The 27,293-nt window shown below is 39.3% G+C and overlaps 1 protein-coding gene across 1 annotated transcript in view; it reads left to right on the top strand.

The window, feature by feature from the left end:
* tmem104 (transmembrane protein 104) overlaps positions 1–27,293 on the top strand; it is a 66,007-nt gene that overhangs the window by 24,504 nt on the left and 14,210 nt on the right. Inside the window, exon 9 of the mRNA XM_047149965.2 lies at positions 24,420–24,513. Within this exon, the coding sequence (XP_047005921.1) occupies positions 24,420–24,513 (94 nt within the window). The remainder of the gene's footprint in view (positions 1–24,419; positions 24,514–27,293) is intronic.

Here is a 27,293-nt window from a genome sequence, read left to right as displayed (position 1 = left end):
CTCCCACCACCATGCTTGACTGTAGGCAAAACACACTTGTCTTTGTACTCCTCACCTGGTTGCCGCCATTTCACCCTGCAACTTGTATGGTGCCAGTTATGATTTAAAAACATTTTTTTAAAAGCGCTGTGTCAGGCCGCGCTGGTTCTGAATCCTTAATGTGGGTGATGGGTTTTATTGGGCTCGATTAGCTGTGCCTGTGAGTGGACGGATGGTGATAATGATCGCCTTCATGTTAGTATCCCAACAAGGCTTTAGTAAAGAAAACGAAGACTATGAGGAGGATGAATGATGAAGTTGTCATGTAGCCTGGCTATAATCCCAGCATGCTTTTGGAGACACGGAACACAATAGAAGAGAGGCTTAATGGGTTTGTTTGTTTGGGGGGGGGGGATCCACTTTTCAACAATCTGTTCATTATTTTTAACTCCTTGAATGTCACTTACAACAAGAGTTTTCACATTGGACATGTTTTCTGGTTCGAATACGAGTGCGATTGTTCCTGGCGCCAACCCCCCACCCCCCAGCAGTGTTGGTTACATGATTCTGTTGGATCCCGGTGCCTTTACATACATCATCACAAACGCACATGGAGAACACAATGCGACTCACCAAATTTGAATTTTATTTTTAAAATTATTTTGGTGATATGCGAAGCAGAGTGAATGACACGTCTTTGTCTCACAGCGTGCCCCTGCCACTCATGGTACACGTGTTGTGGAAACTAATGATGACGACGACGACGACGACATCATCGGCTAAAACGAACGCGCAGATTACTTTACTTCCACAACAACTTTCACAGGTCCAGTGCAGCCAAACTTGGACCACCTCCTACAGGTAGTCTCAGTTCGGTACCACGGTGCGCTTCCCTGTTCTCAGGACCACTTTCACATGACCACATTTTCATGCAAACTGTGCTCTCTTTTGGACTAACCCGTCAGTCTGAAAGCCACCTTTTGTGTTTGGAGGATGGGAAATGCCTCAGCTGTCTTGTTATTTCCCAAACTGGTGGAGCTTTTGTAAGATCTTTGATGGACTTTCTATGCAGGGAAGGAACTAGTGAACTTTGAAAATGAACTTTTCCTTTCTTTCTTCTTGCATTGGACTGGCGAGGTTGCTTTATTCCCTCTTCGTCATGCAGGTTGTTTCAGCAGCACTACTTGGTGTTTGTTTAGTAGCACAATAGATGATTGGCTATTTTTTTTTATTGCCTGGCTGAACAGCAGTCTCCGAGCACAACCAATACTGCATTTTCATTTTTACCAAATATATGTGTTTAGGCTGAAAATGTAAAGGGAAAACAGAAAAGCATAAAGGAAGGTGAAGGCCATTGATTTTACCCGAGCGAGACCATTTAAAAACTCTATTGCTTTCTCAGAAGCAAGGGGTTTGCTATTATTGAGGCTTTCTGCTTCCTGTCAGCTTTGACCAGTCTGAGTGAGTTTACCGAGTTGACTGCTGTGTTTTTGCTCCGGCACTTCAGAGTGTCATTAGCTACAGACCAGAATGGTCAATATATCTGTGTGCTTTTGTGGGGATATTAATTTTTCTCTCTCTGAGATCTTTGGTTCAGGGGTAAAGAGCTGCATAGAGTTTTATCATAGAAAAGAATAATAATAAAAAAAAAAAAATCAAAATCGTGCAGAAAGCAGCCTGTCAATTCTGGTCTAGCTGCTGTTTGATAAGTCCTACAGTTTCATTCTGTGGAGCAGAGCTGCTGCTGTTTTCATCTCTGGTCCATAAAATCTATTAAGAACTCTGGTCTGAGATTTAATCTGTTGTTGATTGATATTGGTTCCTAATTTCAAAGATTTTCTTTCCCTTTGCTTCTCAAACTGCTGCCAAGTCTTTGTGTGGTATTTAAATGCTGAAGGCTTGTTCACATCGATCATGCTTTAAGGTAAACTGCATTTGTGAACAGAGGTCACTTTTACTCCAGGTTTAATACTGTTTATGCCGACGGCTTAAAGGGCGATTTAAGATCTTAAATTCTACCGTTTGGTCGGCTTCATCTTGGACAACTAAGTACTTGTTCAGAGAAAGCCACATGGGCAGAGGATGTTGCTTGTAAATTATTTGAAACCCCATTTTCTCCCAATTTTGTAATTTCTTGTGCGTTAGCAAGCTCACCCCATCACACGACGGCAACAACTAGGCACGTGGTTCCTGTGAGACATTCTGCATCACAGAGCAGGTCAGCACACTCGCAGGATAGCACTTTCCCCACTCTTTGAAACAAGGGAGAGAGTTCCCTCACGTAATCTATCAACGACTGACGCTTAGTAGTACCTACTCAGCGTGGCTCAAGGTCCATTTCAAGAACCTTCAAACTAACTGTTCCTCAGTGGTGGAATGAACTTCCAACCTCAATCCGGACCTCAGAATCTCTCACTATCTTCAAAATACAGCTAAAGACCCACCTCTTCCGTGAACACCTAACCAACCCATTAAAAAAAAAAAAAAATTTGACGGATATTGTATGGTAGCACTACTTGTATTGCTCTCTGCTTGATATATTGCTTTGCTTGTATTTCCTCATTTGTAAGTCGCTTTGGAAAAAAGCGTCTGCTAAATGAAAATGTAATGTAATGAGTAATGCCATCCCTCACACCTGCAGAACACAGCCAAGGTTACTCTCTTGTGGGCATCTGTGAGTTCATGTATGTCACAAAGGGCTGATTGTGTTCCTCTGAGACACTTGAAGTTAGCTACTGTTACATTTTTAAACTTCTGCTCATGCTGTGTCACTAAACAGCGCAACACACACTGAGGAAAGCACTATGTGCGCTTATCCACATACATGAGACTCCTGCAACTGGACATTGTTGCTTTGATTGACCGGGAGTGAGAGTATACCATCCCTCCCAACCCGAGAGCACAGCCTGTTTTGCTCTTAATCTTGCTATCATCTACCGACGACACAGGGAACACTTTTCGTATTGCATGATCACTACTTTAAAAAAAAAAAAAAAAAAAGTCTCCTTCCTGATAAGACTAAGAAATATTTAGGGCCCCTGTGTAACCTGGAGAGTTTAAAAAAAAAAAAGAAAAGAAAAAATTTAGTGGTTGATGAAATATTTGGCAACATCCCAGTGCTTTTATAGTTTCCTTCAGATTTCTGCACCTTCTTTTGTATGGAAACACTGAAGTCACAGAATTCAGCGCGTTCAAAATAAACTAGAGGAATGTGTCCAGTGAATTGAAAGACTCTCACTAGGTACCTCATTAAAAAAAGAGGCCACCCTTTCAGCAACCATCTGTTGCCACACTCGCACACACCTGAGTTCATTCTCTGCTCTGATGCGACAGCCTGGCCTAAAATCCCAAAGCATGGAGACTCTTATTCATTTTCTCAAAAGAGTCGGGATTGTTTTGGGTCAGTTCTACAAGCAGACGTTGCTCTGTTTGTATTGTGTTTGATGCTAGACTGCTGAATACACACTTGCCTTCAGCTTGGTCCATAGCACGATTTATCCGGGGCTTCTGTACACACAGGGTGCTCTGGGCCTCACTGGCTCTGGGACGGCAGTCTCGGCTGGACCACGACGGTGCAGATGGTTTAGTGGAGATTATCTCAGCAGGAGGAGTGGTTTGTGTAGCGGCCCGCAGGCAAAGAAAGCTCTCTCCAGGCCATAGCAAGACACTCGCTGACTCACACATACATGACGATGTAATAGAGTGGTGCTGACTGAAGGTTGACCTCTCAGGTTTACCTTCAGCAAGGCTTCTTGCTCGTGATGTCATATGAAGGCCACGTGGAGGTGTCGATTCCTCTCAAGTGCCACAGAAACTTCCTCAATTCCTGAAGCTTATTGTAATTTATTATTATAGTCATTAGTCTGTGTTTTATTTGATCAATGCCTTTAAATTCCTGGTGGTTTTCAGTTTCCAGCAAATGAAGCCTCCATGCAAATGAAGCGAAATTAAGTCCAGACCTTGCATGTACATTTGTGAGGGGAGGAAAGATACCTGCTGGGTACAATATTGTTCTCCATTAAGCGAAGCAGGCTATCTGGTCCAAGGACATTGCAGAGTGATGTAACGCTTTTGCTTGTTGGGTGGCCAACTGTGCTGTATGTGATTTTGATGAAAAGATCCCCGCTGTCATATAATAAAGCCAAAACGTCATTCGTCATGGAGATACCCTGCAGCAATTTTCACTGAAATCTGTATGACCTTCATGTTTGTGTTCCCATGTTCATCTTTCTATTAGTAAGACGCTGTTTAAAAAGAAAAAAATATATATATATATAAATAAGGCTTAGATATGAGGCCTAGGAGTATGCATCAGCAAAAAAGAAAAAAGGGGATGAGTCAAGATCCAATAAAGAGCTTGTCATTTTCAATTACACACAGATGTGGGGCATATTCCTAAAAGGTCCCCTTTAGCTGATTTATTCTATCATATTTCATAAAGTCTGTCTTTGTGTCTTCATGCTGAGATGATGTCAGGGTGTCCTCTGGACATCAGATGTAATGATGCTGGACAGCCTTCTAATATAAAGCAAGTTATTCTCTCTTGAACATTATTTCCAGGTATGTTCTCGGGTTTGTCTGTAATTTTTTCTGTGCATTTCATTTCATCAAGGTCAACTGAAATGGTGCGCACTTCAGCGTAGTAGATTCGGGGGTTTCACTGTTTGTCAGAGCATCAAGGTTCTCTGAGGTGTGTTTTTTTTTCTTTTTTTCTTTTCCTTCCCCCTTCTCTCCCCCCAAAATTTGTGATGCAAGTTGTGGAGTTTTTTTTTTTGTTTGTTTGTTTTTTGTTTTTTTGCGAACTACTTGAATTGGCAGAACTGCAACTGCGCAATATTGTTTTGCACCTTCGTTCCCAGTGATGTTTGAATCGAAGGGGTCTTTGGCTGAATGAGTGTTGTGATGACATCACATGGCGCATTGTGATGACGTCACGTGATGCGGCTTGGGGCAAATCTGTGGTAATTTTGAAAAATTGCAAGCGCCTGCGAATATTGCAGCGTTTTCTTTATTTTGCTTTAATTCCTGATTGGGACTGAAATCGGCTGGTCGTCACTTCCTGTCTTCCCACCAAATTAGAAACACTTAAGTGGCCTACCAGTTCAGCAAGGAAAAACGTTCAACTCCAACAGTCCCGAGTCCTTTCTCTTCTCTCCTGCTAGCTCCCCCGTATACACAGCATTTGGCAGACACAGCTTTGTTTAAAAAGTGCTTTGTGGTCTCTGTTTTTATTAAAGTGTTTTATTGAATGCTCCCTCATCCCTGTTTGTTTTATTATAGTATTAGACTAGAATCCGTCTCTCACTCTCCCCAGATTAGTTGCCTACTCTTGCCTGTCACCTTGTAATTGGACTTCTTTCATGCCTGAAATCATGATGCATCTGTTGTGGCATATGACGCATGTATATGAAAATTCCCACCATCCCCGAGCTGCCAACTCTGAATGTGAATTACTGTGAATTACCATTACAGGGTGACTCACAGCAGCTCAGGAACATTATCTTAAAGGTTTTTCTTCATCTATTCTTTTCTTCTTTCCATTTTCAGCAAAAAAAAGTCCTCGTCACATCTGCTTTAAAGTGCACCTATTATGGTTTTTCAAATATTTCCTTTCACTTAGTGTTATGGAGCTGTTTGTGAATGTAAAAACGTCTGCAAAGTTTCAAAAATCAAAGCGCACGACAAACGGAGTTATCGTCTCCCAAAAGAAGGAACCGATTCTGAACAGCTGAAATGAATCGTTAGTAATTCCAGACTTACTTCCTGTACAAACCTACATAGGTTTGTAACGAAAAGCCCCGCCTCTGGTCTTCATTCCTGCTCGCTGACAGACAGAGCTGTAACTCGTTATGGTAGTGGGTGTTTCCTTTTTGAAACACGCCAACAGCGTTACACCAATCACAACAGACTGGGACACCTGATCAGGATGACTAGGATCTGACCTCTGAAAGGAGTTGTTTAGAATGAATCCTTTACAACGGATCATTTAATGAGTCGTTTGTGACACTGGGGGGGGGAAGGTAATGCTGCAATTAAAATTATGTGCACATTAGAGTGTTTTTTGACCTTGGATGCATGTAAATCTATTGCATGAGACCTCTAAAACAAAATTAGGCACGCTTCAGAACCATAATAGGTGCGCTTTAACTAACTTTTAGGCCAGAGATATATAAATGCGGTTAAATTATGGAGTTATTGAGCACAGACTGTCTAATTTATTTTTTTTATTATGGAATTCTGCTATTACAATATCTTTTCATTTAACTCACTGGGTTAAGCACTGATGTATTTGCACAGCACTGTTTAAGATTTATAGCTCAATAGGTTTTTTCTAAGATGTGTTCATAACCTCACTATCCCTTCTGATTCTGGTTGAAAAAGGTTTCTGATTCTGGTTGAAGAGATTTTTTCAGATTGTCTATTCATTTTGCCGGTGCGAGTCTTCTACATCCATTCTCCAATTTTGTTCATTTTGTTTATTCAGAAGCTTAGTAATGTCTAATGTATTCATATACACTCTTAGATGTTTGGATTTGAAAGTTTCTTAAATGCCATAACTCTGCCATGTACAGCCTTCTCTGAAATATAAACGCCTGTAGGTGATGTTTGTTTGCTTGTTTTTTTTTTTTTAAAGACGGAACCTTTATGAAGTAACGAACGTTTACAACAGAACTTCATGAATTTTAGGAGCCTTCAGGATGCTAGAACATTTCTTCAAGTGTAGAATAGATAAAGGGGGGAGAAGGCAGGAGCTGATTAGTGACACCCAGTGTTCAAACCAAGAACTTTTAATGCTGACAACTTTCCTTTTATTTTTTTTTTTAAATAGCTTGTAGGGCGTAAAATTGGCAGGGCTCCATGGCTTACAATGAGTATTGTGTGCGCCACTTATTTGCTCTTATAAGTCTGAATTGAGCAATTTTCTTCTCACAAAATAATGAATAAAATAAACAATACAGCCAGATTGTTCTGTCTGCCACTTTTAAGTGAGTCAGTGTGTGTGACTCACTCGCCCCATTCATTCATACATTTCAAATAAATTTTTTTTAATTTGGAATGTAATATTTAGTATGTTTTTAATAAACATTTGTTTAGCACAGATTTGTCCCTTGCCATTACAAGTGGGCGTTTGGGTCATTATAGGGCGTTTTCACCCTGGACTCGTTTGGAGCGTTTGTTTCCGAACCTGGTGCATTTTCTCCCTTGGTTCGGTTCGTTTAGACATGTATGGACACGGCAATCGTGCTCGGATCCACACCAGAACAATCTCAAACGAACTCTGGAGCGGTTCGCTTGTGGTGAGAAAGCAGTCCGGACCAACGATGCAACCTGTATAGCAATGCATAATGGAACTTTCTCACACACATTGCATGACTATAAATGCTATAAAATCATGTTTACTTAATATCAAATTTAAATAATATCTTTGTTACCCTGGGGGAACACGATGCAATAGAGGGTTAAGCATATTCGTGAGATCCTGAAAAGCTATAGAGATTAAATACATTGACAAGTATGCTGATAAACATGAACAATATGGATGGCAATATGGATGTAAAACTATATCACGATATTTTCTGGTGTTTATTGAGAACTATATCAGTGACGATAGAAATATAGTACCAGGCACCACTGTTTTTGGCTGCAAATGACGGCTGCATGCGGTGTTGAGAGCCTCAGAATCACAAACATTGATCAAAAAGTAAAACTGATTTTCTGTAAACAAACCAGTTCCAGATTGTAGAGGTACTATAGCTCCTCGCTTAGCGATAAATTCCTCCTCAGCTTCATGTTCGCCTTCTGCCGGACGGGTCGCAGGCCGTCGCACACAGAAAGACATCAACAAACCTTTATCGTTATTATCGCAGGAAGACTAATTCCTATTGTGGGGAGAATTTCTACCGGTATATCACAGACGATATCACCCAACCCAAGTGACGAATTCTGGGGGTGATGATGACAGGGCAATTCAAAAACAAAACATGATTCTTTTCAGTCCGTTCAGAATTTCGCTGTGTTTTTTTGTGATTGTTGTGGCCAAAAATGCTTGATTTTTGCTGCAGGTTTTTTCATGCAATTTGCTGAGGTTATTTATTTATTTATTTACTTGAATTGGCGAAATTGCAATTGCATGAAATAGTTTTGCACGGTCTTTCGCTGTGACGTTTGTTGGTAAATGAGACCTTTTAGCTGTACTCATGTTCGACACACGTGAATCGAAGTTGTCTTTGGCTGAATGCGTGTCGTGATGACGTCACGTGGCATATTTGCCTCAAATCTGTGTCAAATCTGTGGTAACTTTGAAAAATCGCAAGCTTCTCCAAATATCTCCGAGTTTGCTTGATTTTGTGTTCATTTATTTGATCACGAAATCCTGGAGGGACGGTCTTTATTAAAATCACGTGTAATGGCTCTTCTCCGAAACGGGTGAAACATCGATTCCCGCTCCAACTGATCAATTATAATAACTACAGCTAAAAAGAAGGCCACAATAAGCTGAGTGGACAGTTTCATCACATGTGCCTTGTGAAAGTGAACTGAGCCAAGGAGACAATGCAACACTGTCAGAATTTAAATCCCTGTTTCGGAACAAAGCACAGATCTATAAGTCTGAAAACGACCTGAAAGTTTAATCACCGCTTTCTGACATTGTTCTCCCACTTTTTTTCCTCTCTCTTCAGTAGGTCATGTACTACAATGTCTACAGTCATTAGTCACAGCAAATAAGCAGGAATAGTGGCAGTGTGTTGCCCGAGTGCTAATGCTGCTGAATCAACACTGTAATTGTCTGTGACGGATTTTGAATATAACGTTCACATTCTGTGGCCTGCCCTTCTTATTAGTTTAATTTGCTTTAAAGCCTAAGGGATAGTAATATTTATCTTTGGAACATGGTTTGTTGTCTTCTATTATTAGTTATTCTGGCAGCCATAAAAAGGCCTCAGCATGCTACGTAATTTTAATCGAATAAATACTTTAAGCTGTATTTTTAGTAAAAACGCTTAGTTTTTAGCAAATGAAAAAGGCAGTAGTGTGAGGGTAGTCTTGGGTATGTAGGCAAATATAATCAGAAGCAAAGTGACTGGATATTAAGGTAATGCAAAGGGAAGCTCTTTGCCTATTTGCAATCTAGCGTCAGTCATTTTATTGGGAGCTGTTTTTCCTCTCCGACTTTGTTTCCACTCCTGTAGTTTTATTCCAGTTGATGAAGCATAAGGTGTTGCTGGTGCTTTTGCTGACTGCGAATTATGTGACTTTCAGACAAGTGCCTCAGTGAACATGAGGTGAAACTACAAAGATAAAGTGACAGCTCTTTAACAGCCATTCCTGTTTTACAAAGTTCAATAATACACCTGTGATTTATCACACAGTTACTGATGCCATCTAGTTTTAAATTACACTTAATGGAAGAGTGTTTTCTTCATAAAAAGGTCCTGGCATGTTCTTTATAGAGGCTCTTTAATGGAGAGCGGCTGAGCCTTGAACAGCAGTCTAATGAAGTCCTCCCCGTTTGCACCAGAGCAAGCGTTTCCGCACAGATTTATCGGTCCTGCTGCAATTATAAATAGAGATTCATGTATATGAGGCATGTGTATGAGCTTCATGTGACTCAGATGTCCAGCAGTGCATGAGTCACTCTGTCCAAGCTGACCGGCTGTGTTTTACTGCCAGCGCTGCACCACCGTTTTCTCATTTCTGTGCCACTGGTTGATATTTGCACTAAGAATAGTTCGAAGGCAATGATGCTGCATCTGGGAAACACTCTGGTGTTCTTGTGAGTCACACGTTTGTTTTCTGAAGGCTCAAAATGGAGTCATAAGAGGGCCGCTATGAATGCCGTTTGTAACAAGCTGTCTGTGTAATTCAGTCCATTCAGCTCGTAGAAACTTGAAATCATGCTTGGCAAGAGCATTTAACTAAGACAATTTCACCACTTATTACAGTGCAGTAGTAGTATAATAGTGCAGTAGTAGTATAAAAGGTGCAGAAGTAGTATAATAACAGTCTATGTACAGCATCTGTAAGGTGTTTTTTAAGGTAATCCTCACTGCAGAACCAAAAAGTCCAGTGCTGTACAACACGAAAGAAAACCCCACATTAATCATACGTATCCAACCTGAAACACACTACACTCCCTGGACTTTTGGCTAGACTCTGCCCTGCTCCGCCCAGGTAGGATCAGGTCCAACTCCCCCATATTGGCTTTTTATTCTTCAGCGAGAGGCACTTGTGTTCTTCTGGCAGCCCTCAGCTGGAAATTATGAAGTTAAACATCACACTGTGCTACTAGTAATTTTTAATGCTATAAAATGGGACTCAAATTTGTAATTAATGTATGTAATTGTGTGAAGAAAATTTTCACTTAATGTGATTTTTATTAGCTTTTGACTGGATTCTGCTGTTTCCTTTCTTTGGACTGATGTCCATCATCATTCACGTATTAACCTGCTCTACTTAAGCAGTATCGCACGAGTAAGAGTGCTGTTGTTGGCTGTGATTTGGCAGGAAGGTAATTCAAACGCCGCTTGTCCAATAAAATCAGTGCACCCGAACTCACCGACCCAAAAATGAAAGAGAACAAATACACAATCTTAGGCGCTGGAGCACCCTACCTAAACTACTCTAGCTACGTAGGCATAAGATGCAAATGATGGCACCTGCTCCTTACCTAGTGTGTATATACAGTTATACATGTTATACAGTGCTGTACTATGTCCTGTCACTTGACGTACTACCCTATCCACTCCTCGTTGGTCTGGTAGGTTGTGGAAGATCTGTTCGGCTAAACGGAGAGCTGTGTCACCATACAAACAGTTGGAGCACAACGGTTTGAAATGATGAACTGTAAGGAATAAACAAAAGTTGTTCTAACACTAAGCAAACCCAAGGAACGATTCTCGAGTTACTAATCTGACAAAGCAATTAACAGAATGAGCGTCAGCTGGATAAACAACCGAGCAATAATTATCGCAGTCTTCCTCCTCCTCGCTCTCTTTTTTTTAATCATCAATTCCTGGTTTATATATGATATCATCATGCTCTGATTGGGTCTTCGAGTGATGACGTAAAGACGACTGATGTTGACGTGGTCTGCAACCAATAGCAAGAACGGTGTTAATGTGGAGAAAACGCACATCAAACAAACATCAGATAAGATATATGTACGAGTTAGCCACTAGCCAAAACAGAGCAATAAATGTCATCTCATATTCACCATCATCTATCTCTGACAGTCATATCATTCACTAGCTTTCCAACAGACATTAGACAACAAATAAATGCCTTAATTGTTCAGCAAGAAAAAGCTAAAATTCCATCACACCTGAATATATTTTCCTCTAATAGTATACCATCCGATTCTTTCACACTCCTCTTTCTCCACTGATTGTCTGCCAGCTTCTATACACTATTCAGGCTACTTTCATGCCTAAAATTGGATTACAATTCCACTAGTTCCAACCTGACACCCACTGACACAGTGCTGATTGATTATGAATAATAGGTAGTAGTAATAGGTAGTTTAAGAGTCAGTGTGGATTAAACCGCTTGTTAAAATGTCTATAAACATCTAATTTGAATTGGCTTTTATATACAAAAAAAACAACAACTATAATACAAACAAATAATCCCTACATTATCATTTCTCACACCGAGGTCTTTATCCTCATAATTATTTTTGTCCGTATTAAATGAATGTATTTTGTAATACATGCATTTAAATCTTTTAACGAAATTACACACGACTCAAATTTTTACACATGCACAATATAGTTCCAGAAAATGTAATGTTTGAACTGTCGTGGCTGACCCTGTGCTCTGACTGCAACTTTCTAAGAAGCAGGGATATGGCAAGTCAAGTTGTATGTATAAAGCACATTTAAAGACAACAGTAGTTGATCCAAAATGCTGTATGTAACATTATATGGTGAAGAAAATAATTTCACTGTATTGTGTACAGAAATTCATTGTATATGTGACAAAGGCTTTGTTCGTCTTCTGGTAGTGATTTGGTGCTGATATTGTCTGATACACTGTCTTCATCCTTCATGTTATGCGAGTCAAGGTGATGCAAGATTGCTCATATGTATTCATCTGTTGATTATAAATTATTGTGCTACAAAGATGGCATTAAAAAAAATGGCTGGTTGTAGTGGACATGGAACATTTTGTGGTGCAGGCTACGGGACAATTACAGTTTCTTTTTCTAAGTGACTGATCTGTTTTTGTAATTGCTCCAAAAAAGAATATTCTTAGTTTATCTAGTGCTAAAAGAACCGTCTTAAATGAATTGAACATCCTTTTGTTCACGTGACGCATCATAATTGCATTGAGCTTGTAATCATCCTTTCATTTTCTGCAATCGGACCCAGTAGAGATCCACCGTAATGAGTCTCTTTTAATATTGTTCATATTAATTGTAATATTAATATTGCATAAAATACATAAAAATGAAGTTCATTATCCCGTTGTGTTTACTAATCCCTCTGAGAAAGAATGCTGCGATTCTTAGATGAAAATCAAAAATCTGCTTTCTCTTTCTCAGTGATTTGTGTTGCACTATCAGATAACGTATCGGGGTTGAGTGAAAGTGGTCTCTCGCCCGCACTGACCGGGCCAGTGTCCTTTCCAAAGTCTGGACTTTCTCATGCCTGCTTCCTGTTTCTGATTTCCAATCAGCTGTTTGAGGTTTGTGTAATGGAGGGATTCATGATCTTTTACATTTGGCCCATATCAACACTTGTTTACCTGAACAGAGTGAAGCTGATCAGCAGACCCAGATCTGGGACTGGGATTAAGGTAATTCTGGCAACTGAGAGCAGTCTTCTTCCAGCCTTTATTTCTTTTTTACTCATTCATGCTCCAGCATGACTCACAGTTGGACTTTGGCGTAAACAGCCAAAAACAAAACAAAACCCATAGCTGTAGCAATGCAGAATTTTGATTATCTGGATATTTGAACCAAAGGGAGAAAATAAGTATCTGATCATTTCTTTAGCATTGTCTGTCATCTGTGCTGGGTTGATTTTGTGATTTCTAAATGCACTTGCCAAGCCTTTGTTTACCTTTCTTCATTTCTGAATTTTGATCAAGGAATGTCAGCGTTTTAGAGTATGTTTTCAGCTGTACACCCCCTTGATAACCCCTTTTATTTTGTTTGTTTTTCATCATGAATCCAATCCAAATAGCAAATGAACTAAACATATCAGTTTTGCTCTGAATCGGACAAGAGGTGTGAAAGCACCCTTAAATCCTTTCATTTCTAACCAGGTATTGGAATCTTATTTGTTGAGAGACGTTTTCCCCTTATATTGCATCTGCGCATTTGTTAAATAAATTTTACCCACTGATATGAGTGGCACTTGACTTTCATCGTGACCCTCTTTTCTGAGTAACAGACCAGTTTTGCCCTCAGGTTTCATCTCTTCTCTTATCCTTCTACCATTTTAATTGTAACACTTGTTAAGTCCTTTTGGGGTGTTTTGCCTATATACATTTATTTCCCTTTTTTTCTTCTCCTTTTTAAAATTATTTATTTATTTATTTATTTTAAATTACATGATTTGATTTAATCGTTATTTTGCCCAAGCTGACCCCAATGTTTGTTTATTTAGATTTTTTTTATTTAAATATACATACCAAATTGTGTAAAAAAAAAAATTTTTTTTAAATTAAAAATCTGTTGTGTGAAAGTCTATAGCGAGTAGGATTTTTTTCTTTCTCTGGTGGTTGGATGAAACCGCTAGCCTAATGAGCCTTGTTGTGGCTCTACTGGGCAACTAAAAAACCAATATCCTGGACGTGAAATCCTCTTGTCCTGATCTAGTGATTTCTCCACTCCTGCAGTATGGGTCAAAATCACCAACATTTTTAGGTGATTACAGATGGAGTAATCCACTATTAAGCCTGGAAGTACAATTCCCTCCAAAACTATTGGAACGGTAATGCCAATTCAGTGGTTTTTGCTGCTGACTGGAAATATTTGGGTTTGAGATCAAAAGATGAATATGAAAAGTTAGTTTAGAATTTCAGCTTTTATTTCCTGCATTTAAATGTTGATGTGTTAAACCACACATAACACATTTTGTATAAGACCACCCAATAAGTAGGCCAGCAAAAATATTGGAACATGTGACTGACAGTTGTTCCTTATTACTACCCAGGTGTATCCTGTTTGATTGTTTGTTTAAACAGTAAATATCTCTGAACATCTTCTCTTGGTTTTAACCTTTAGTTTCACCTGTGAAGACTGCATTTGTAGTTAAAATGATAAGCCAACATGAAGATCAGAAAGCTGTCTATGGGAGAAAAGCTAACCATTTTGAAGCTAAATCAATTAGAGGTATTGCACAAACAATGGTCATAGCCAATACAAGAATTTTGAATGTCCTGAAAAAGAAAGAAACCACTGGTGTACTGAGCAACAGACACCGAATGGGTCGTCTAAGGAAACAACAGCTGATGACAAACATTGTGAGAGCTGTGAAGAAAACCCAAAAACAACAGTCAGTGACCTCACCAATAACCTCCACAGGGCAGGGGTGAAGGTATCACAATCCACCGTTTTAAGCAGAGCATAAATGTAAAGGCCATACCACAAGATGCAAACCACTCATGAGCAGTAAGAATCAGAAAGCCAGATTGGAATTAACCAAGAAATACAGAGATGAGCCACAAAAGTTCTGGAACCAAAATTAACCTCCATCAAAGTGATGGAAAGGCCAGAGTGTGGAGAAAGAAAGGATCTGCTCATGATCCATAACATACAAGCTCATCTGTGAAACATGGTGGAGGTAGTGTCATCGTTTGGGCTTGCATGACTGCTTCAGGAACGGACTCACTAATCTTTATTGATGATGGAACTCATGATGGTAGCAGCAGAATGAATTCAGAAATTTTCAGGAACATTTTGTCTGCCAGTTTACCAGGAAATGCATTAAATTAATTGTAAGGAACTTTATCAAGCAGCAAGACAATGATCCAAAACAAACTGCCAACCCAACAGAGGACTTGTATCAGGGGGGAAAAAGTGGAAGGTTTTAGACTGGCCGACTCAATCACCAGACCAAACCCAAGTGAGCATGCATTTCACCTCCTGAAGAGGAGACTGAAGGCAGAAACACCTCAAAATAAGCAACAACTGAAAGAGTCTGTAGTACAAGCTTGGAAAAGCATCACAAAAGAATAAATCAACAATTTGATGATGTCACTGAGTCACAGGCTTGGTGCAATTAATGCAAGCAAGGGATATGCAACCAAATATTAAGTGTTATTTACTTCAAAACTTCCTATAGTTTTACTTGCCTAAAAATCCAAATCTCTCATCTCATATCCATCTTTTGATCTAAAATCCAAATGTCTTTTGGTGTATAGGACAAACAAACGAATTGACCTTACCATTTGAATAGTTTCAGACGGGACTGTAATGCATCTCTGAAATGAAATATATATATATATATATATATATATATATATATATATATATATATATATATATATATATATATATATATTTTTTGGCTTCTCTGGAGTGGTGGTGAATAAATTCATGACTGATAATCTGAGTTACAGAGCCTCACAGTCTTGACCGTGTTTTGCAGGTTTGTCATCCACTGCCTTCACATGATGATGGTTGTCACTAGTAAGGCCACATGCCGTTGCTGTCCTGCTAAGCCAAATCTGGACTGGCTACATTGTCATTACTCACCCCTTACTGGGAGGATTAAATATCTTTTTGGGCTGTGTGCCCACGAGGTCGCATCAGTGGTCTAGCTTGGACAAAATAAAATAAGCAAGCACTGTGCTCTCACTTTACTCTGTGGTCTAATGGTCTACACTGTGGCTAAATTTCATTATAAAATTTATAAGAGTGTCAGCTCTCCTTTGGTTATTTGTGTGACTCTATTCATTAGCTTCACAGATTTTCTTTCTTTGCCTTGGGAATCATGTTTCAAGTCTTTTCTCAGGAAAACTATAACCAAAGATATGGGATTGTGGGATTGAATGGATTGGTTATATAATCCCCATTTCTCTGGTTGTTGGTGGATGGATTAAGACCATGCACTCTGTGCACATGCTCTATGGACAGAATTTTTTATAGGGCAGACACCAGCCCTTCTGTGGCCCTGGAAATATAGTCTTGAAACCTAGATATTCAACCCTGAGGCACTTTCACAGATATTTGATTGAATCTATACATTTGGATTTCTTCTGTGGTAGAGCAAGGTCACAGGTTGGAAATGTTTTTAAACCAATGGGCCAAGTTAGCTTCTCTGCAACAATTTCTTTTTAACTGAACCTGTTGGCAGAGGCCGCACTGTCCTAAGCCAAGTATGGAGGTGCTTTAAAACAGCACTGGAAGACCCTGTTTAAAAATCTATACCAGCTCTTTTTCCGGTGCAGACTTATTACTTCACAGTATACGGTCATCTGAAAAAATAACTAATCCCCATGGAATTGTTGCCTTTTTTTTTTTGGACATATTTGGACAAGCAAACATTTCATCCTCTTTAACAGTGCCTATTAATAAAGGCGATACACTCTATCAAATGACACACAAAATTGACATTTTGTAGTCATTTTTTCAATTTAAATGAACAAAAAACAGATCTGTCACAAAGAAAGTACATCCCTACATTTTATCACACATTCAAATCCATAAAATTAGAATCAGGTGTTCACGATTGGGTGCCAGTAATTAGAACCTGTTTAGGGAGTGCAGGTGGAATCTGTCTTATTTATACCCCTCTCATATCTAGTGTCTGGTGTTCCCTTTGTTATTGAGGTGTGTGGAGTCATCATGCCAAGATCTAAAGAGTTCTGTAAGGCCTTCAGAAAAAAGGTTGTGGATGCCTGAGTCTGGCAAGGGATTTACAAAAATCTCCAAATTATTTGAAATACATCATTCTACTGTAAGGGAAATCATCTACAAATGGTGCAGATTTCAAACAACTGCCAATTGGTCCAAGACTGGCCGTCTCAGCAAATTCAACCCAAGAGCAGACCATCTGATGCAAAAAGAATTCTCCAAGAACCTTAAAATTTTATCACAGGATCTGCTAGCAATTCTTGCAACTGTTGGTGTCAACGTGCATCACTGTGCTGTAATGTATATGTGATCAATAAACACTCATTATCATTATGCTTCTACAATCAAAAAGAGATTGTACATATTTAACCTTCATGGGAGGCGTGCCATGAAAAAGCCTTTGCAAGACTACAGTTTGCCAATGAGCGCATAGGCAAAGTCCAGGCCTTTTGGAATAATGTGCTCTCGAGAGATGAATCAAAGATAGTTATTTGGCCACAGTAACAGCAGACATATTTGGCGCAGACCAAAGACAGCTTTTCAGGAGAAGCACCTCATACCAACTTTGAAGCATGGTGGTGGAAATGTTATGGTTTGGGGTTGCTTTGCTAGCTCAGGGACTGTACAGCTTGCATTCATTGATTCGAGTATGAATTCTGCATCATATCAAAGGGTGCTTGAAGGTAATGTGCGGCCATCTGTCAAAGTTGAAGCTAAATCAAAAGTGGACCTTTTCAACAGGACAATGATCCTACGCACACTAGCAAATCCACCAAGTAATGGCTTTTAAAAAAATTAGTGGAGAGAATGGCCTAGTTAAAGCTCAGATTTGAATCCTGCTGAAATGTGGTGGGGGGATTTGAAACGGGCAGTACATCCAAGAAAACCCTCAAACATGAGGTGAAACTGAAAGACCTGAAAGATTCTTGCAACTGAAAGAATATTGCATGGAAGAGTGGTCAAAATTCCTAGCAAGCCTGGTGGACAAAACACCTACATGAAGTCATTTCTGCTAAAGGGGTCAATACTATCTTCTGAGGCCAAGAGTGTACTGACATTTTCACACAGAAGAATATCACATATATTGCTATTTCTGTTGAATGAATGATTTTAAAAGTCTTCCTCAAGTGGGCAGCTGTGGCTCAGGTAGTAGAGCGGGTTGTCCACTAATCGTAGGGTTGGAGATTTGATTCTCGGCCCACATGACTCCACATACCGAAGTGTCCTTGAATCAATACACACTGTTTCAAAGATGATCAAATGTTTGCTTGTCCAATTATGTCAAAAAAGCCAACAATTTCCATGGGCTGTACTTATGTTTTCACATGACTGTACATCTCTAATGGATTGTTATTTAGTACAAAATCAAATTAATTAAAAGATCAATCATTTGTGCCAATGCTATGATAAATTGCAGTGGAGATGCATTGAAAGCATTTACACACTTTCATACATGCTGGTTATGGGTGAACTCAGGAGCTTGATCATCATTTCACCATATCCCATGCAAGTGATTATTTTATTTTATTTAGTTAGTTTGTTAATTTATGAATTAGTTAGTTAGTGGTTTGGATGCAAGTAAGTATTTTAGCACAGACCTGTAAGTAGGCTAGTATGTAAGTTAGTATGTAGGTTTTTGAAAGTATAAGACTGCATCTGAATAGCCCTACTACCCTACTGTTCAGTAGGGGAAAAACAGTATGCCAAAAGAGTAGTATGTCCGATGTCTCAGTATTCATAAAACAGTAGGTGAGAAATACCCAGGTGACCTACTCCTTCCACCAAGATTCTGCAGTAGGGAACCAATGGATACTGCGCTGTCCCATAAGATAATGGGACTGGAGCGGAAGAGCCGTTGGAATCAAAAATGGTGGAAGGCAGCGCATCAGCTGTTTTTCAGTTGAGAGTCACATGATAGTTCTGACAGGGCTGATGTAGTATGTCCGGATTGTGTTCATGCTGCACACTCATACTTATCGGTACGTACTGTATCAGCGGCCAAGCAGTAGGTACTGAATCAAATGCAGTATAACTCGGGGGTCTTCGATCTTGACCACAAAGGGCCAGTGTGGCTTCAGGCTTTCATTACAGCCTAATTGGAGGCACACTTGATAGCTGATTGGAGACCAAGATGATCTGATTAAACAAGTGGAATCAGGTGTAGCTCCTGCTTAGTTTAAATGAAAGCCTGCAGCCACACAGGCCCATTCTCAAAATGATTGAAAACCTCTGGTATAATTATAAATTTGTTAGTTTTTAAATGTATTCGTAATTAAGTATTCTAAAGCAATAAGCACAATGAAGCCATGGTTTACAGTGATTTTAGAACAGCTAAGGGGTGTTGTTAGTCATAGAGTGTTCTAAAATCACTGTAAACCATGGCATTGCTGGGCTTTTTGCTTTTATAAAATGGTTACTAAATCTACCTGACAAGGTTTCATAAAATGAACACGCAGCAACAAAAAAATGCAGTAATTTCCGAGCGTCGTATTTGACCATGTAATAGAATGGGTAAAGTGAGCCAGCGAAAACAAAACAGTTAGCAGTCTGGTTTATTACTGTATTTTAGCTCACTGCCAAACTGTAAATGCATATTTAAAGGAAACCATAGCTGTTGAATAATAGATGGTTTCTTAGTTGTTTTTTCCTCTCTCATTAATTTCAGCATGTCCCTTTTTTTTTTTTTTTTTTTTTTTTTTTTTATCTTCCTCCTCTATACTGCCCATCTCTTTCAACCACTTATTCAACTCTTAGCCCACCCAGTAAATCAAAATTCACAACAAAATCTGACATTTTGGAAGAGTTTATTTGGCGCATTAATACTGATGTAATGAGGTCACAGGTGTGTGTTTAAAGAGTAATTTACAACGGCTTTAAACCCAGCTCAGCCAATTATAATCATGGACTGGAAGCATCCGTTTTATAAAAGTTTGTAAAGCCCTGCTAGCCTTTGTGATCAGATCTCCTGAAACAGATAACACCTGACGTTTTGTGTCAAACATGTCTTCCACGTGTGCTTGTATTTTGTGGGTAATGTTGTGTAGTAGAGGTGTAATGATCCAGCGAAATTGTATTAGTGCATTGATTTAAAGCTCAATGAGTGAAATTAATCAATGCAACAATCATAAATCAGTTATTCTCTCAACATAAGTATTATGCTGTCCAGGTATAACCTATGTGATGGAAACACTGTATACACATTGTCAGATTGAATCGGGTAAGCCATTGTAATAATTTTATTAAGCTGAAGTACCAAACTTAATTATAGGATTGAATTGTGCTAATTATAATTTACAACGTCTGACTATTTTCAGTTTTCCTTTAAAGGCTGTGACATGACACTTCTCCAAACACTGCAAACATTACTTACTATAACACACACACACACACACAAAAAAAATTGTCATTAGTTGCTTTTGCTATCTAACATCCATTTATCGGTTACCATGTTGCCTATAGACAAATACAGATATTAAACGTGAAGTTGAAGAGCAATCCCGAGAGCAGCCCGACATGGAATTTATATCATTTCATATGATATTTTTAGCAGTTCCTGCCCGTCAAGATGGCAGTAGTCTGATGCTTTAGTCCTTGCAGCGGTTTGGGATCTCATTAGGAGCGGGCTGTCTGGTGGAGGAGGGTCACATGTAGATAACGAACTCTGGTGATCACGAGACCGTACTGTGATCACACAAGGGGGTGTGTGAGAGAGGTTGTAGTCAGAGAAGCAATTTCTAGGTCATGCCTTGTTGGTTGAGTGAAGGAGATCTTGGTCATACCAATCTGCTGATGTTTTATTTCCATTTTTGTTTTTACTTCAAGGCTCAAATTTGGTTTGATTTGAATTTAAACGTCTGTATAAATTCAATCAGGAATCCGTGTCGGGTTCTTAATAATTCTTGTCATCCCAGCCTGCCCCTCAATCAACCACAACCTCACTGTACAGCTCGGCTCAACTACACTCAAGCCAACCAGGACGGCCAGGGACTTTGGGGTGATTCTTGGTGACAGCTTGACCTTTACAGACCACATTTCAACAACTGCACGATCCTGTAGGTTCATTCTGTACAACATCAAGATCAGACCCTACCTCACTGAACAGGCTACACAGCTACTAGTCCAGGCTTTTGTCGTATCAAAACTGCACTTCTGCAACGCACTACTCTCGGGCCTCCCAGTCAGCGCCATCAAACCCCTTGAGATGATTCAGAATGAAGCAGCACACCTTGTCTTCAACCAGCCCAAAACAACCCATGTCACACCCCTCTCCACTGGCTTCCTGTAGCCGCCCGCATCAAATTCAAGGCCTTGACGCTCACGTACAAGAGTTTTGTCTGGAACAGCACCCTCCTACCTCAACTCTCTCCTGAAGGCTTTCGTTCCTTCACGAAATCTGCGATCAGTTAATGACCGAGGCTTAGTAGTGCCTACTCAGCGTGGCTCAAGGTCCCTTTCCAGAACCTTCAAACTAACTGTTCCTCAGTGGTGGAATAAACTTCCAACCTCAATCCGTACCGTAGAATCTGTAGAATCTGTCACTATCTTCAAAAAACAGCTAAAGACCCACCTCTTCCTTCAACACTTAACTAACCCCTAACCTGCCAACCCCACATTATCCTTTAAAGAAATAAAAAAAAACACCTACTCTGGCTCTTACACCTCTACTCTGCACACTTTTCTAGAACTCAATTAAAAGATATTGTATGGTAGCACTACTTGTATTGTTCTCTGCTTGATATATTGCTTTGCTTGTATTTCCTCATTTGTAAGTCGCTTTGGATAAAATTTAAATGTAATGCCAGGGGAACACTAGATGATTTTTTTTTTTAATCTTAGCCGATTTTATAACCGTGGGAGACTACAGACATAAGGACAGTTTCAACCGATTTTTAACGTTATATTCCTCCGAACAAGCACACTAGATGGTTCAGGCAGACTGCGAGACCACACACCTGTCGATTGCAGTGACGATTTCACAGACACGAGATCTTGCAGAAATTCGCATTTTATCAAACGTGACTTAAGAGGAAAAACAAATATGGAGGACAGCTGGCTCACCTGGCCTGCGTTTTATTTTGCAACAAAAAAGAAGAAAAAGAATATGGGTGAAATCTTGTACAAGTCCATCTTCTTTTTCAATACTCCACTTTCATGGTATGTTTGTGGCTGCCATGTTTCCGCTCTAAAAGCACGCAACATCCAGTTGGTGAAGCTTGCTCGCTCTCATTGGTTAGTGCGAGTATCCCGCCTCCGGCAGCCCGATCAAGAGTCGTAAATATCAAATGTTTGGTATTTACGATTTGGGATTGGGGAGGCTCTGACTCGATCCAGAGCAGTAAAATAATCGTAATGACACCACACAATTGAGGATTTTTTTGGACAAAAAGTCTGTAGCGACAAGCCTCAAATCGGGCCACGCCCCACCCGATCATTGGGGAGGGTGCAAATCGGGCTTAAAATCAAGTGTGTGGCCATCCTTACTAGACTGATGACCTTTGCAGTTTCTCTTCTCTCTTTTGCCTCTTATTGCATCCCATTCAGCTGTACAACTGTGATGGCCTCAGCCGGTTATCTGATATTGAGGCATAGAATGGCTGATGTTTAGGAGAGTCATTATCATAAAAAGTGAAATGCTCATATCCATCCAGAGCACAGCTCTACAGGAGCATAATAATCTTCTGAATCATGGAAAGGGAGGGGGATTTGCAAGGGTTGCTTTTAACTATAGCTGTATTTATATATAGTCTGAAACATAAGCATTTTTACAAAAAGAAAACATATATAGATGGCGCATGCAGTGGCACAGGATCGAGCGTGTAATGAAGAGTTTATTGGAATGGCCTTGAGAGATATTGAAGGAATAAATGCATTTAAATCTGATCTGCAGATTTATTAATACTGAGCTCAGCTGTGTTTTTATTCTGAGAGCTTGAGTCCTTACACGGCTGGAATGGTGACGGAATGCTACCTGAAGACTTTATATATTATGAAAGCTATTATATTCTCTCTCTTATCACTCACTCACTCACTCACCTTCTTGAGCCTTCTGTGTTGCCATTCTTCAGTTTTCTCCATGCCAGCTCTGCTTCCTTTCTTACCCCAGCACAGGTGTTATGCCATGAGAGCCAGTGTCACGCCTCACTAACAGTCCAGCTTCATCTCTCTCTCTCACCCTCAATCCTCCTTCCCAGTAGGTTTTGAAATGGCTTTTGTCATGTTTCCAGAATATTCTGGCAGGCCCTCAAGTTGGAAAATGCAGCATATGTGATCAGTTAGATACCGTAACATCAAATTTATGTGTTAGAGAAGTGGAGCACAGTTTAAATGTATTGAATTAGACAAACCCATTTAGGGCAGAGTGATATTTAAACATGATTATTATTTTATTTTTGTATTTATTTATTTTTTAATTGTTCAAAGCTCCAATTTGCTCTCTTGTCCTCACCTATGGTCACAAGCTGTGGGTAGTGACCGAAGGAACAAGGTTGCGAGTACAAGAGGAGGAAATGAAGCCTCATGGTAGCTGAACTTTCTCTCCATGATGTGTTGAGGACCTCAGTAATCTAGGAGAGAGCTCTGAGTAGAGCTACTGAGCTCCAGATTGAGAGGTGCCAGTTGAGGTGGCTTGGTAACTTTCAAGGCTGTTGTCTGGTCGGCTCTTGGTAGAGCGGTATGACACCCCGGGTCAGACCCAGGACCCGCTAGAGAGATTATATCACACTTAAATTGGGAAGTGTCTGTGAGCAGGAATCTGTGGCTGAAGATAGAGAGGTCTGGACTGACCTTCTCAGCCTGTTTGCACCACATTCGCCACCAAGAAAAGTGTATGGAAAATGAATGTAAGAAATATAATTTGGTTAAAAAAAATCCCAATAGTGAATGTTAGTGTCAATCACCAGATTTGTAATTCAGGGTGTTTTTGGTAAGCTGCTAAGTAAATGACTGTAAAATGCAGCAATATGAATATTAGCCTATTTCACAAGCTGTTTAAGATATCACCTGTCTAATAGTCTATATGTTTCCGATGTGAAATCATTTTGAGATTACCAGTACCTGATTATATCATCCTATTGCCCAGCCCTGTTCCCATTTACTGACTATCTGACTAGCTTTCTTTTGCATTTTACAAAAAGACCTTCCCTGACATCTAGGGAGATGAAGTTATTGGCAGACAAGGACGTTGCTGATTGGTGGTCATATATTTGTAGCCTTGCTTCTGATATGATAAAATCACAAGTCTAGTTTTAGCAGTTACTGGAGATTTTGACTGTAAAGTTTATGGTCCTGAGTGAGGACTATAGAAACAGGAATAGCTTTTCCTGTTCCAACTGGGATTGATTGTTTATAATAAACTGTGTCACTGCAGTTTAATTAGACGCAGTGGTATATATTGTGCATTTTAGTGGACGAAGGATTGAAACAGTTTCTTCCTTCTGTTCCGTCCTTCCAGCTCTACTTTCTATGGAAATGCATTTTTAGATAATTGCATCCATAGATTTGTAGTTATATACAGTTATATAAAGGTTATGGCTCAGATATCAACTAATCCATTTTATTATTTCTTTTGGTTGAGTGTAACATAACAAGGCTGTATCTTGACTGTACATTTGCTGTGTTCTTTGTCCTTTTACAGGCAATCTTCACAGTATTTCTGGGACCTTTCACATTCTTCAATGCACAGAAGACCAAATATCTTCAGATCCTCACTTCACTAATGAGATGGATTGGTAAGTTCACACAGAGAGACAAAAGTTAATTTACTCATTACGTCAATTTAGACCATTACCCTATAATGGGCTAAAATTTCAGAAGAACAGTTCATATATTCACATCTTATTGCCACACTTATGAAATGACAACCTGATAAAACACATATATATATATATATATATATATATATATATATATATATATATATATATATATATATATATATATATATATATTGTGTGTGTGTGTATGTATGTATATATGTGTGTATATATATATATATATATATATATATATATATATATATATATATATATATATATATATATATATATATATAATGTATGTATATGTATATATATATATATATATATATATTTATATATATATATATATATATATATATATATATATATATGTATCTGTATATGTATATGAGGGGCTGTGAAAAGTTGTCTTTATTGTTTAACCTTTCGATCTTTTGTTGAAGAAAATAATTCACAAAAATACTCTTCTCTCATGGATATTAAACAATTGCAAACACAACACAGGTTTCTAACAAACAAAAAAAAAGCTTGTTAAATATAGGTGTGCAACAATTATTGACACCCCTATGAATTCAGGAGTAAAATATATTTGAAGTATATTCCTATTGATATTTAAAACATTTTTTAGTACACCTGGGTGACTAGGAACAGGAAATTGTTCAACCGTGACTTCCTGTTTCACATGGGTATAAATATGAGGTAACACAGGCCAAATTCCCTTAGTCATTCATAACAATGGGTTAGACCAAGGAATATAGCTGTGATGTGCGGCAAAACATTGTTGAGATTCACAAGATGGGAGGTGGCACAAGCATTGAAAATACCCATTTTCACAATCAGGGCAATAATTAAGAAGTTCCAGTCAACTGGAAATGTTATGAATCAACCTGGAATTGGACGCGTGTATATATTGTCTCAACGTACTGTGAAGAGGATGGTTTGAGTGGCCAAAAAATCTCCAAAGATCACAGCTGGAGAATTGCAGAAGTTAGTTGCGTCTTAGGGTCAGAAAGTCTCCAAAACTTCAATCTGAAGTCACCTACATCACCACAAGTCATTTGGAAGGGTTTCAAGAAAAAAGCCTCACTAATACTTTTATGGATGAATGAGCAAATCCCCACAGTCATGCTTCAAAATCTAATGTAAAGTCTTCCCAGAAAAGTGGAGGCTATTATTACAGCAAAGGGAATAGGATGGTCAGTAAGCGCTTTGGTGTGATTGATAAGGTGTCCACAAACCTTTGGCCATATAGTGTATTTTTAGGTGTATTCAGGCTCATCTTTGTCATGTCTGGACTGTCACTCACTTGGTGACTGTATGTACACATCATTCAAAGCACAGCAGCAGTGAATCCGGGCTCCTATGTGAGCACATGTAAATCTGAATATACAACACTGAGTAAAAAATATCAGAGCCGATGTTAATTTGCTCATACGTCATTCTCTGGCTACATATTTTGCTTTATTCTTCCTCCACTTCTGGTTTCGCCTCCCTACTTGGCCTTTTCCCATGATTGATTCAACATGTCACAACGGCAGCCCTCAGTGCCACGCTGGCTAATGATTCAAAATGGCTGCTGCAGAAGTGTTTCATTTCTCAACAGCATCACTGACACGGGTTGTGCTGCTTCCCGGGATGGATCGCCAGTCTTTAGGCCTCCAGGGGAACGAGAACTAGGGAGGAATAAAGTAGCTGTCATAACTCTGAGGTTTCAGACAACACTTTAACCAGATCCTCGAGTCGAAGAGCAGACTTCGTGCAGCGTTGCCTAGTAACCAAATGTTTATGTGTCTGTTTGGATGCACATAAAGATCAATTTGAGATGAGGATTGGCTAATTACCATTGCCTTTATTACTTGCATACATAGCTGCAGATGATGAGGATTATAAAGTCCCACTGTGGGGATACTATACCCTTGTGGGGAAAATGGTCCTTGCCAAATAATTTCTTAATTACAGATCACAGTTTAATTAAAATAGCTTAATTGTAGCATTGTTCTTCCTAAAAATATTCAGAGGACATTTCCAGTGCCACTATGCGATTTAGAAAACAAATGCAGGCTTTCAGCGATCACAGAAATGAATGACCTCATTTTAATGACCACATTTTGATTTCCTTTCGTGTGTTTATGCGTTGTTATTCATTTATCTGAACCAATATTTGGTCATTTATATGAAGGTTTTGCTATCTCAAGCAAGCCCCTCTGGCAGAAGTGGTAATACATATGAGCTGTCTCATGTTTTACAATTCCAGCGTTAACATTGACCTGGAGCTGTGTGCGTTTCCTTACCACCAAGCTTTTGAAAGAGCCATTACTGCAGTGTGGCTACCCAGACTCTAATTTTCTCATTCTGTAAGAATGTGTTGTTACCCTACAGCAAGAGGACAGATTCTGCGTCGCTCTTAAACGTGCTAACCCAGCTTCAGTCTCTTTCACCCTTTACATTTTGGAGGGTTTATTGGTTATGCAGCTAAATAAGGCCTATTAATGCTGATAAAGATTTTATCCCCTGCTAGTATCAGCCAGTAACTGCGTAACACTGTGCGACTGAAATGACTGAAAGTTACAGCGAGTAGATCTGTGGCTGAGCGGTATGGGGATGCCTAAACATTTTAATGCGTCTCTACTGTCATTCTTGTTTGGGGCGGGGTGATGGAATTCTAATGACTGTTAAGAAAAGCATTTTTTACATTAATAATTCATATTTGAGCTATTTTTAATTAACTGATTATGCCGGGTGTTTCTTTT

The sequence above is a fragment of the Ictalurus punctatus genome, chromosome 2 (genome assembly GCF_001660625.3).
Source record: "Ictalurus punctatus breed USDA103 chromosome 2, Coco_2.0, whole genome shotgun sequence".
Taxonomy (NCBI): Eukaryota; Metazoa; Chordata; class Actinopteri; order Siluriformes; family Ictaluridae; genus Ictalurus; species Ictalurus punctatus.
Note: the sequence above shows the minus strand (reverse complement) of the source record. Positions and strands in the feature narration are given on the sequence as shown.